The sequence below is a fragment of the Phalaenopsis equestris genome, unplaced genomic scaffold (genome assembly GCF_001263595.1).
Source record: "Phalaenopsis equestris unplaced genomic scaffold, ASM126359v1 Scaffold001357, whole genome shotgun sequence".
Taxonomy (NCBI): domain Eukaryota; kingdom Viridiplantae; phylum Streptophyta; class Magnoliopsida; order Asparagales; family Orchidaceae; genus Phalaenopsis; species Phalaenopsis equestris.
In genome coordinates, this window is record NW_018165796.1 from 7,326 (window position 1) to 20,980 (window position 13,655).

At 36.0% G+C, this 13,655-nt stretch overlaps 1 protein-coding gene across 1 annotated transcript in view; it reads right to left on the bottom strand.

Moving 5' to 3' along the window:
• Window positions 1-3,404: 3,404 nt before the first annotated feature.
• Window positions 3,405-13,655, bottom strand: part of LOC110034138 (ELMO domain-containing protein A-like) — an 18,821-nt gene continuing 8,570 nt past the window's right edge. The window contains exons 4-10 of the mRNA XM_020738419.1: window positions 6,075-6,187; window positions 5,612-5,680; window positions 4,914-5,029; window positions 4,777-4,831; window positions 4,317-4,437; window positions 3,745-3,887; window positions 3,405-3,659 (exon numbers count right to left, since the gene is read on the bottom strand). Of these exons, the coding sequence (XP_020594078.1) occupies window positions 3,558-3,659; window positions 3,745-3,887; window positions 4,317-4,437; window positions 4,777-4,831; window positions 4,914-5,029; window positions 5,612-5,680; window positions 6,075-6,187 (719 nt within the window). The 3' untranslated portion in view covers window positions 3,405-3,557. The remainder of the gene's footprint in view (window positions 3,660-3,744; window positions 3,888-4,316; window positions 4,438-4,776; window positions 4,832-4,913; window positions 5,030-5,611; window positions 5,681-6,074; window positions 6,188-13,655) is intronic.

Consider the following 13,655-nt stretch of genomic DNA (forward strand, 5'->3'; position numbering starts at 1 on the left):
GGTGAGATATTTAATAAGAGTTATATATATATATATATATATATATATATATATATATATATATATATAGAGGATAGATATATATATATGGATAGATATATACATATACATTTATTTACTTATTTATTGACTGTCTACAGGAGAATTCAACCTATTATTTTATTTTTTTGTACAAATTGTCTCTCTTTCATCATTAAAAATTATAATGATTCACACATTATCATCATTTATTAGTATTATTATGCTTTGTTTGTCTCTCAAAGGAAACATCTTTTGTACATACAAATTCTTCAGAGAAATTAGGGGCAAATCAACAACATCGCCAAAATAAACATTAAGGCATGCTTGTTTTGACAAAAAATAAAAACTTAGATAATTTAAATTCATTTTACTTCAAATGCAACCATCATTTTCATTTGCATTATATTTTCATTTCATCTGTTTCAATTTCTTCAAATCAAACAGAGCCTAAATGCAATTAGCGGATTCATGACTTTATATTTGAGAGATTTAATCCATACTATCATTTGCCTTCAGCCCAATTCTTAACGACTATTTAAAGCTTCTTCGAAAATCTTAATATTGTTCATATAAGAATTCAGACCGCCCGCGGCTCTTGTGATCTCTCTTATGTGATCTCTCTTATGTTCCTTATATCCATGCTAATTGGACTACTAGAGAAAGGACCAACTAAAGCTGTGCTTGGGGCAGCTTAAATGGAGCAGCACGGCGGCAAAAAATCGTGTTTGATGTTTGTTTCGTGTGGTGGAACCAACTTATTTGAAAATTTTCATTAAAACGCGGGCGGGCACGAGCTTGACTCCACGGACCATGTTTTATCATAAATCTATTACTTGGGTTGGCCCTCGCATTCGTGTCTCTGCCCTAGCGATTCATTCTCTCTTCCACGCTCCCCTTTCTCCTCTCTCACGTCTCTGCCCTAGTGATTCCTCCCCTCGTTGTGAGAGAACTACCGAGAATCGCTAGTTCCCCTTTTCTCTGTTGTTCTCAGGTATTTTCTTACCTCACTTTGCCCTTGTTTCATTTCTCCTTTACGGTTTGTGGTTACCGTTTGTGGCTTGATCTTCGAGGTTTGTTGCTTTGCTCAATGGAGAAATGGTTCTATGAATTCTACATTGCAATCATGTTTTCTGAGAAATTTGTGGTTTGTGGTCGTCTTGTGTAACTTGGCTTTTTGCGGTTTAAGGTTTTGCTCTATGGAGAAATTGAGAATCTAGGGAGAGGAAAACACCATATTGCATATCAATTTTATTGTGAAATTTGGAAATTATTAGGTATTTACGGTTTTGGCTCTTTTGGTCCCTTGTAGTTTCTAGCTTGCCGTTTGCAGTTTTTGGCGCTCTGAAGAAAATTGATATAGGGAGGGGAAATCACCATATTGCATATCCTTTTTCTATGAAAGTTGGAATTTTGTAGGTCTATGTGGTTTTAGCTCTTTGCTCTTTGCGGTTTCTAGTTCATATATGAAGTGCATTTCTTTTTAGGCCTTGTGATTTTTTGTTCATCTTGGGTTGTTAACCAAATAGTTAGACGAGGGATCGTGGCATGCAGGTATCTGTGGAATTCATATAACAAGTGCATTTCTTTTTTTCTATGACATATGAAGGTTTTATGTAGAAGTGGTTACTATTGGTGGTTTGCGGCCACTGTGTTTAATGGGTTGATATTGTTGCTTTGCCATTGAGTATGATGAGTTGATATTGTTGCTTTGCAGCCACTGTGTATGATGGGTTGCTATTGTTGGTTTAAGGTCTCTGTGTGGCGAATGAATTATATTAGTTTGTTGCTAAATTTTTTTTATTGGGTAGTGGTTGGTTGTAATGATTGTGATTGCGATGATGTGGTGGTGGTTGTGTTGGTGTTGATGATAAATTTGTGGTGGTTGTGGTGGTGGTATTTGTGTGCTCGTAATGGTGGTGGTGTTGATGTTGATGTGTTGGTGGTAGTGGCGGTGTGGTGGCATGGTGGTACCGGTTGTATGGTTGCGGTCGTGTGTTTGTGATATGTGTAGTAGTGGTGGTTTTTGTTGATGATGTGTTGGTGGTGTGTGTGGGGGGTAGTAGTGGTGTGGTGGTGGTGTGTGGGGGTAGTAGTGGTAATAGTGATGTTATGGTGGTTTTATTGGTATTGTTAAAATTAATAATCTGCATTTTATATTCAATATTATGATAATATTAATTATTATTCTAGTAATTTTATTTTTAATTTTGATTGTTCTTTACTCACTGTTTAGTGAGAAGTTAGTTTTATTATGTAATTTTCAAACTGAATATATGTTTGCATAAAAGAAATGTACAACTACAACTGACTGTTATAAACAACACAATAGTACATGGGTAGAAATATCTTTTTTATCATAAATAATTGCACCATAGCTGCCGCACAATTGCACAAAACAAACAAACACATAGATTTCCCGCAGTAGCTTCTGCATACTAGCTTCCTGGCACAACTGTTGTGCAACAGTTTTTTAATAAGTTGTGGCTGCCCCAAACAGACCCTTAATCAACTTCAACTACATCCATGACCTTATTACACTAGTCCATCTATTGTCTTCAGATTATATTCTCTCCATGTCGAGGAAAAAATAATCATATATAACACCCAAAACATTGCTATTTACAAATCTAACACATTTCATTCATTTTTAAAAATCTAAAATATGAAAATTCATCATAAAACCCAAACCCAACCCAACCCATATTTTTTATTTTTTATCAAATTCTCAATGGTTTGACCATGACACACTTAAACACATATGTTTGATAGTTAAAAAAAAAATCACATAAATACTAGTTTTATAAATAGCAATGCTTTGAGTGTTGCGTGTAATTATCCAAAAAAAATAATCTGTCAATGTGAAATGGCTGCTTACATAATCATTCTACATTACCAAATTCATCAACTTCAAGTCACAGGACTATCCCCAGTAACCTCTAAGAACTTTTTGCACAACATCTTATGTTGCCTTCAAGTTGCACTACTTTTATCTCCAGAAGAACTAACCTATCATACTCAATGGCCTCCCTGACCTTCCAGCATCATTCCATCCATCATTGCAAAGTCGTGACAACACCATCTCCAAAAAGACAACTATCTCCACCATCCTCAATGGATTCCCCAATCCACAAGCTGAGGCATCGTTAAATAACTTCCTAAATTCGGAGTTCTGAACTGTTTACAACTTCAAATATGGAATTGAAAAGATCAAATACGCACAAATTCTCTAAATCATATAGTAATAAGAATGATGAAAAAGTAGCTGCAAGAAATTATATAATGCATGTCAATATAAATGATCACAAGGAGGCAAAATTGTCAGAACCATTTGGAACATGTTTTTAACAAAAATATCATTTTTCAATATTATAAGTAGCATTCAATGATCAAATACAAAAATCAATCAATATTTGAGTGCCATTTCATCATTTTGTGCAGCATTCCTATCATTTCATCAGAAATGCAGTTTCAGGAGTTCAACAAATATATGACCAACAAACAATCTTTTTTTTTTCACTAATATCATACAAAAAATGCTACCTATTTAACAACCGGTATGCCGGTAAATCTGCAATTTTGAATACTCTTTCCAGCAAAAGCTCTTTCTCTAACTCTGCTAGAGTAGATTTCAGAATCTCCTGGAAAGAGACAACACAGTAATAAAAAATGAGGATCCAATGAATGAAGTACTGTTAACCATATTTAAAAGGAAATATATGTTACATTGAATTCCATATAAGTTGCATGTTTAGAAAGCCAATGAGTGTCCAGAAGCTGAAACGCAACACAATAAAGATGATCAAAAGCCATCTCATCCAACTCCAGTAGTTCAAGAAAATGATTTCCAACTTTAGTTTCTTGGCCATCTGTAGAATGAAGATAACACCGTTAGCTTTCACGGTTTTCCTTTTAATAATAATGATATTCCTAAGATTAATTTAGGGTCCAAATATTACTCAAATTAACAGTAACGTGAATATTGTTATGAAAACGGAATTTTTCAGTTTTAGAATCTACTGTGATGGGCAGCAGTTAAAAACTAGAAAAATGTTTCATTTGGGGTCCCTAAACCTATTCTCTCTTTAAGAAAATATACGCCATCAATTGGAGAGTTAAAAAAGGTTTAGAAGATATAAAAATCAATGATAAATGAGATCTTACAAATGGCTGGAGGTATGATATTTACATATATTACTTTTCGCATTGTATTATCCAATCAGTTATTTATTTAAGAAATATTTCAATTTAATAAAATTTTTCTATCAAATACAGCTTTAGCAACCTACACTGATTACCTGGTTGCAGCCCCAACATCTGAGTAAGCATGAAAGATATATTAATACCAGCTGCAGTAAACGGATACTCAAATTCAGACCTCCTTCCGTCCCGTTTGTGCAAAAGCCTTTGAAAGGAATCCTGAGACAATAGTTATGAAAAACTTAAAAGGAAGATTTACATACATACCCCTGAATTCCTATGAATTTGCATGTCTAAGACCTAAACTTCAATTTATACCTGCATGCCACCTTATCTATGAATGAAAGGTGCATCACTTTTTAAAAGTTAAAATGGTGGTATTTTTGAGAAGATACGAAAGATTTGGGTGGTAAAAATGTAAAAGGTGATGTTTAGGTGTTAGATATGTAAACACATAGAAATTGAGTGGTTTGTATGTAAATGCCCCAACTTGAAAAGAAACTAAATACAGAAATCAAGAGGCAAGAGCAGTAGATCATCAAAGGATGGAGATTTTACTGGATAATGCTTGGCAAAGAAGATGAGATTCTCCAAGGATAAAAATCCACCACTCCTGAAAGAATTTATCAGAATTAACTCCTTCATAGAAGCAGTTACATATTAATGGCATGATTAACTGGGTCATTGATGAAAACCTGAAATCTGTTGAGGGATCTGCACCTTGCCAACCCATCTCTTTCCATTTCTCTGATTTGAGCGGAGGAAGTTCACGTTGTGGGTAAGCCAGTTTCCATAGCTGCTTCAAAGCATCCTAAGATGAATAAGTTGGAAGTGAATTAAAAAATTAGGATCCATGACGTATCAACTCATCACATTATAATAAGATGGAACATCTACATACATACCATTTAAATTCCTATGTACAAATAAGTTGGAAGTGTATTAAAAATTAGGATCCAAGAGGGATCAAATCATCACGTTATAATAAGGAAGATCTACATACATACCACTTAATTCCTATGTTTAATTCCTATGTATTTATATATCTATGACCTAAAATTCAACTTTCAGATACATATCAGCTTGCCTATGCATGAAAATAAGTATTTCGCTTTTTCAAAGTTAAAATGGTGGCATTTTTTATGTGATGGGAAAGATTTAGGTGGAATAAATGTAGAAAAACAAAATTTAGATGTTAGATGTATAAATATATATGAATTGGGTGGTATATATGTAAATGTCCCTAAGAAGAATCGGATCGCTCTGGCATGAAAATAATTTCAATCAACTATGAAATGTGCACTCAAAATCCAGAGAGCCGTAAAGTTCAGCCGGGTAGCATGGAATTGCAAAAGTTATGAAGTTAATTAGGCGATACGAATTGATGATGTACCTGATGATCAACACGAGAAATATCAAACGAAACATTCATTCTTTGCTTTAAGTACTGCAATCTTTCTTCCTGAAAGGTTGATAAGTAAAATAATGAAAAATGAAGCTTTACAAAATGATATATTTTATGCCGACAAAAAGTTTACATTACAAATCAAAAATTGAAATTTCTCAATTTGTGCATTCCTCTCCCTAAATAAATAAAATTAAGATAAGTTTTTTAAACAATACTTCTCATGCATGATTACTCTTTTAATCTTTAATTTCATGACAACAAGCTTTGCTAATCAAAACACAATAATTCGTATGAAAGTAATTGAAGTTATGAAATAAATTATATAAAGTCCAAAATAAGAAGAAAATTTGTGCTTTATCCGGAAGTGAAGGCATTTACTTTTTGAATAAAAAGTGAAGATTAGAACATGAAAACCCTCATAAAGAAAATAAGCATATGAGATGGGTACCTGTAGAGGACTAAAGGGCAACAAAATCTGTTTATCATACTTTCTACTTTGATTTGTCGACTGAGGACATAGTAGCCTTCCTAGAAGTGAACCAGAGGTAACAACAATACTTGCTGGAAATAGAAATTTTAATTAATTCCAGTGATGCCCAAGTTCTTTGCAAAGCAAAAGAAACTTTTATAAAGACAAAAAGAGAAAGGAGAAACTTTGAATTTAACAAGTGTTTTTCCTTTTCTTACTGAATTATCACACCCACGGTGGACAACCCAAAGTTCCCAGATCTAGTAGGAATCTTACAAATTGGTAGGTCAGTTTTAAGTGCATACGCTGATCTAAATTTTTGCTAGCCATGTTTTCTATATTTTATTATCTCAACCAAACCACAATAGAAGGTTTCACACAAAGTTCATTATGTGATTTTCGTATTTTTCATGTGATCTTCAAAGATAAATAAAGACTTCAAGAGCATTCTCAGGGTGTCATGTATGTAATTGCCTAAAATGGCAAATATGGGATGGGGTCTTGCTGTGCTATGTGGTGTGGTGTGGTGTGGTGTGGTGTGCTTGCCTCAAATGAAAAATATGGGATGGGATTTTATCAATTCCTTTGATGTTTGAGTGAGAATTTGAAAATAGGATGAAAGATGGTGCTTAATTTGCAGATTGCTATGTTTCGGGTGTCATGTATATAATTGCCTAAAATGACAAATATGGGATGAGGTCTTGCTATGCTGTGGGTTGTCGTGTGGTGTGTTGTGCTTGCCTAAAATGAAAAATATGGGATGGAATTTTATCAGTTCCATTGATGTTTGAATAAGAATTTGAAAACAAGATGAAAGGGGGTGCTTAATTTGCAGATAGCAATGTTTGGGGTGCCATGTACGTAATTGCCTAAAATGGCAAATATGATACAGTGAGTTGTGATATTGTGCGTTTGTTTGTGGTGTGTTGTGCTTGCCTCAAATGAAAAATATGGGATAGTGTTTTATCAGTTCCTTTGATGTTTGAGTGAAGATTTGAAAACTGGATGAAAGGGGGTGCTTAATTTACAGATAGCAATGTTTCGAGTGCCATATATGTAATTGCCTAAAATGACAAATATGGGATGAAGAGTTGATGTGGGTCTTGTTGTTCTGTGGGTTGTGTTGTGAGGTTGTCTGTGTGTGTTGTGGGTCTTGTTGTAATGTGGGTTGTGACGTTGTGTGGTTTGTCTGTGTGTTGTGGGTTGTGGTGTGGTGTGGTTGTCTGCGTGTGTTATGGGTTGTGGTTGGGTGCTATGGGTTGTGGGTTGTGATGTGGTTTGGTTATCTGTGTGTGTTGTGGGTTGCGGTTGGGTGTTGTGGTTGTGGGTTGTGGGTTGTGATTGTATGTTTGTGTGTTGTGGGTCTTGTTGTCCCGTGGGTTGGGGTGTGGTGTGGTTGTCTGTGTGTGTTGTAGGTTGTAGTTGGGTGTTGTGTGTTGTGGGTGTGGTTGTAATTGTGTTCGTGTGTTGTGGGTCTTGCTATCCTGTGAGTTGTGGTGTGATGTGGTTGGGTGGGTTGTACTATGGGTTGTGGTGTGGTGGCTCTGACTGTGTTGTGTTACAGTGTGGTTGCTATAGGATGTGTGTGGAGGTATTGTGTTTTGAACTGTTGTGGCGTAGTTGTTGTCAAATATTAATATTTTACTTTTTTATGCTAGTAGCAAAATGGTTAAGACAAAAGAAGTAGGTTCATCATCCATGTTGTATAGGGAAGCGAAACTCAAATTTTGCGACCTCTGTCTTAAGAAGGTTAAGCTGGGAAATAGATCCACCATCTATTTTAACGAGAAAAAGTAGCAAAATATTATAAAGAAGTTCAAGGAATGACATGAAAGAAGTACGATAGGTTGCAATTTAAGAACAAGTGGGACTAGTTGAAAGACTAGAAATTTTGAAAGGAATTAAAACGAGGATCCACGGACTTGAGTTGGGATCCAATCAAACGGACAATTGATGCTTCAGATGAATGGTGGGGGTTAAAAAATTGGAGGTAACAATTTTCATTACTTTATTTCATTACATGAAAGACTTTATTTTAATTATATTTGAACTGTTTAAGTAATCAACTTGCCCGTATATTGCAGGTAGTGTCAGCCACCAAGAAATATAAATTCAGTGGAATACCCTGATCTGGAAGAGGAGTTGGATTGTATGTTCAGTGGGGTTGTGGCAACGGGCACTCATGCCTTGACCCCAAGTGAGCATGGGTTTACAAGCATAACAGAGGACTTAGAGGCCAAGCAGGAAACTGGCTCTGATGAAGGCCCAAGCCCAAACCAAAATGAACTGGAAAAAAGGAGTTGCTTTCATTATAAGTCAAAAAACAAAACTGGTGGATGCGTGCATGAGTGAGGCTGGGACTCCACATGACACCTCCGTAGATGACTTTCTCCAAGTTCTGGAGGCAAACCCCGAAGTTTATGGGGACATGTTATATTTGAACTCCTTGAAGTTGTTGGAGGACCTGACCTGTAAACAAATCTTCATCGTGGGGTTGTTCAGTCTAGTCGGGTGAAATAATCTTATGCTAAACTAAGAAAAATACTCTTCTATAACTTTCATATTATGTCTAATTTGACACTGATGCATTTAGGAATTTTGACATATTGTAGATGAATACTTGCAATTAATGTATGAATACAAGTTGACTTTTATTGCTACACATGATTTTATTCTATTTTATAATCCAGATAATTATATATGACATTAATTACTTGCAAGTATTCATTCTGTTACGATTCATACTTATGAAACATGAAATACCTGATTGCAGAAATTATGCTTTATGAAATGTCATACAAATGTTGTTATAGAAATGTCACAATGAATGTTAAGGGATAAATTATTACATGAGTACTTGCAAGTACATTATGCAATGATGTATTTCCGACTTCTGATGTTTATATGGGGACGAAAGTCTGAAAACTGTTCGAAATAGGCGGTGACAGAATGTAAGGGAATTGTGGATATCAGAGGGTTGTCGATAACTGCTATGTTAAAGGAAGCTCAACCTTTATCATTAGTTTATATAGTCTTTTGGGCAGAGTGACGACCCATGATGAAAAAATATAAAAATAGTTGAAATCTATATGTTAAAGTGACATTTATATAATATGACTTCTATGAAATTAATGAACATGCTTATACTTATGATTTCATACTTACGACCTGCAAATTACACTATAGTTGATTTTTTATACCTGCACCTGCTCTTTTCTCATGTTTTTTATTATGTCAGCATTTTATGATTGTATGTAGATATACAGTTTTATACGAGCATGCACGTTTCTTTTTCATCCATAAAATCTTATGTTAATCCTGATTAGTTTTCTAAGCTCGTTGCTCATTCTTTATTTTTGCCTTCCAAAAAGGGGCAACGAGCACCGGGGCGAGTAGCCAAGTGCGTCTTTGTACAGATTTTGCACGTTAGTTATGGAAGCTTTTTACATAAGTTTTGAATAAGTATTTTTATTGCTTGGGATTTAGTAGCTCTGTATAGTTTTAATGTTTAGGATGAATTAATTTTGATGCATTCGAATATGTAATTGAAATGCAATGTATCACAACATATGTTGTGGCGATCCATTTAGACTAAGGGTCTGTTTGGGGCAGCTGCAGCTTATTGAATAATTTATTGATAAACTACTTAAAAATAATCTGTTGATAACTGATAAGCTAGGTGCGGTGGTTAGAAATTTTTATTTTTTTGGAAAAACCAGACCGCTGCCAGAAAGCTACCACCGCACTTAGATAGGTGAGGTGTGAAAGCGCTGCTTTCAGCGTTTTCAAAACGCATAAGCTGTCAAAACGCAGTTTACCCAAACAGTCCAGATGCATTTTCAAAACGCCGCCGCACCAAATCAGCTGCCCCAAACGAACTCTAATTTATCACCCATTGGGTCATAATAATAAAAGTCAAGACAAGTGTTTGTGAGAGTTGGTCTAACCAAATTATCAGTCTCTGTCGCACCTTATCTGAACCCTAAAAAGGGGGGGCAAGTTGATGTATCAAAATTTTTTTTAATGGAGGTTATCCTGTGTCTAATGTCAGCTTTCTAAACTCATGACTCCTTTGAACATCCAAAACCAATGTTGTTGATGCTCCTCTCAACCTGCAAAACACTAGCTCAAGGCACCATAATCTCGTACTGTCGGAATGCCAATTATATCATTCACTACCTTCTAAAACGTTATTATTTCATCAACTGGAATTTCTATCTTGAGGTAAACTGGAATCGATGACGTCTCTTCCACGTTGGCTGAAAATTGAGAATTCTCTGAAGTTTGCATCTTCTTTCGGGACACCATTTATCTCTCAACTAGAAGCTGATCCTCTTGCTTTGTGTCCTCACTGTCTTCAGTGTCTAATGTCATTACCTAATTTTTCAAGAATTTCCAGCTTTGCGAAACAAATCACACCCCTGATTATGCAATCTGATTCAACGTGCCTAAATTCGCAGCACATGCAACACTTCATAGCTGGGACAGATGCAGATTGGTTCTGCATGTTCTCCATTCTGACCCATTTTTTCCCCTGACGGACTCCTGTATGTAATCTAATTGCACGACCTTGAGGTTGAGCAATGTCTGTAAGACGTGGTAGTCTTCCTGTGAAGTGGTTGTTTTGAAGCTCGAGTTTGAATCTTCTATCTATAATAAGCTAGTAGGAACTGACATTGGATCTCACACTTCACCTTCATATTGTCCCATTCACCGTATGATGGCTCTTCTTTCGGCCTCCTTTGATACTGGATTCCAAAGCGTCGTGGCTAATCCTTCTGCATCAGTAAAGTCCTCCCTATGTAAGGGATGCAAATCCTCATCTCTTGGTCCCCTTCGATTCTTCAGTTCACCATCAAAGGGTAATCTCCCCCCGGGTTTCATCCTCAATATCTACAAGCCTCTACTGAATTCGACAGATCTCTCAGTGTATCTCCTCCTGGGTAGGTTCGGATTTGTATCTCCTTGGTGGCATGACCAGGCTTAGGGTTGAGAAATGAAAAAGGGTGTAGTATACTCATTGAAGGTGTAGGAAAATTAATTTGGGGTTTCTTATTTTAAAAATGAGCAAGGGAAAATAAGGGTTAGTCAAAATTTGGGTAGGGTTTGAGAATAGGAAAAATTTTGGTGGAGGTGATCTGAGTAGGGGCATGCTAGGAAACCCTAGGATATTACTAGGATTAGTTAGACTAGCTATAATGTTAAATGATACCGGAATAAACTCAAACTACAATATAGAAAAACAAATATTATTACTAGAAGCAAATAAACGGTTACAATTAACACATTTGAAAGGGAAAATACAACACACACGACACACAACTCCACACAACTCGTGTTAGGGGCGGGATCTTGGGTGATGGTGATGACTATTAGGGGCTCGAAGAGGTGGCGACAAGGTAAAGAAGGGTTTTCCGGACTGTGGAAGAGGAGTGGGAAGGGTTATGGTCAGCTGGAATAGCAGGACAGCACGGGGGTGCAGTCCACACAATAGCAGGCTGTTGTTTGAGGTTGCAGGACCGCAGTGAAACAACAAAGGAAAGGTGTTGCAGGCCGCGGCAACGAAGGCACAACGAGGGCAGCGAGAACAACGGAGGAGAAGGCGATGGAGGTTGCTGGAACTACAGAAAACAATGGGATGCTATTGTGGTCGGCTGCAGCGAGATACGGCGGCAAGGAGCAAGGTGGGAAGATGCGGAAGAATCACTACCTCAGGAGTGAGATACAGTCGGATCACCACCCAATCTCTCAGATACAACCCTCGAAGAAAGAAAAAGCACTAGCGGCTATCCTGATATAAATCTAAAATAAAACTCACAAAAGCCGCTAATCCAACCCCTAATACACACATATATAAGGAAGGGCTTAAAAGGAACAAGGATAATAGGAAAGAAATAATAAGAAAGGAAAACGGGATTGCTTTGGCAGCCCGAATCTCATCAGCCGCTATTTATTTTCCCATGGTATTGTAGCAACTACAATACCATAAGAAAATCGTGCGGGAAAAAACACCAGCGTCTACATGTTTATGAGACATTATTTAAATACAATTTGGAATAAAGCATAATTATATGTTTAATAGTAATATATTATAATTTAATATTAATATACATATAAATTCAATGTAATTTCTTCTTTTTTTTATTTGAATCAAATAATTTGTTAGTACATATTTATGTTATTCGATGGTAAAAAAACTTACTTATAACTTAGATATTATTTTATTCATTTAATACAAGTTAGATGTTTTGAAATTTATTCAATTGGTTATTAATTTAGATTTGTAAAATTAATTGTTAATAACTTTAATATGTAAAAAAATTAAGTACTTCTTCGAATTTTTCGCTTGTTTTGGAACTTTATATGAATAATCAAGTACAAATCAAATTTTAAATTTTTTAAAAAAAACTAAGTCCTCATTTGAATTCCTAACACATTCAATTAATACAAAAACTTACAAATAAAGTAAGATCATTATTATATTTAAGCAAGTCAAGTATGAACATATATATGAAAAGTTGATCAAGCTTGAATATAGAATGAACAACTTATGATTCGATCAAGCCAAGTTCAATCCATTACATACTCAACTCAACTCGGCTCGATAACAGCCCTAGTTTCTAGGCAACATATATAATGCTTTTGGAATCACTACAAGAAGAATAAAGCTTCAAATTTTGGGTAATTTGACATCAAATTAAAGTTTCATTAAATAAAATGCAGCACCAACACAAAAGCCAAAAAAAAAATCATAAACCAAGCCATTTCATTAAGGTTTGAGTTTATCATCATGCAAAACTCTCTATGCAAGATCATGGTCGACCCCTTATCCCTCCAAACCCAATGGAGAATAATTAAGAAATTTAATTTAAGTTTCTTTGATGGGTAGGTTAGTCACGCAATCAAGAAAATACAAATCTTCAAAGATTGTTTGATTTTGAGGTCAATCTTTTATTTGATTTGGTCAAATATTTTTGTCTATAGTGTAAAGCCCCGTTTCAATTACCCGGGGAAGAAAAAATGAACAATCAGAAGAGGAAACAAAGAAACGAAGAAGAGAAAAAGAGGAGTTGGGCAACTGAAAAGAAGGGAGAGGAAACAAGGGGGTCGGAAGCCGAAGAGATGACTTTGCCCTATAAATTAACGCATGAGATGGGAGCTCTTAGGTGTACAGCCAGAGAACAGAGGAAGGAGAGGTGTTGAGAGTTTTTCTTACCCGAGAATACGAAGTCGTGAGGTAAGAAGAGGATCATTGCGTGCGAAAGAGGAGGAGGAGGAGGTGGCAACGGGAGAAGAAGAAGAGAACTCGTGAGTTGAGGGAGCCTACATTGGTCCGAGTCGAGCCAATGATGTCGTTCTTGCGTGCAGTTAGGGTTTTCTCCTAGCGCACAATAAGGATGCTTGGGGAAGAGGGAGGCGACGTGGAAGGTCGAGCGAGACAAGGGGCGGGAGAGGAGAGCTGAAGCTGCGTACAGGATATGATTGAAGGAGAAGCTCTTGGAGGAAGAAGGTGACATGTGTAGAGGGGTTTGCGTGCATATATATATATATATATATATA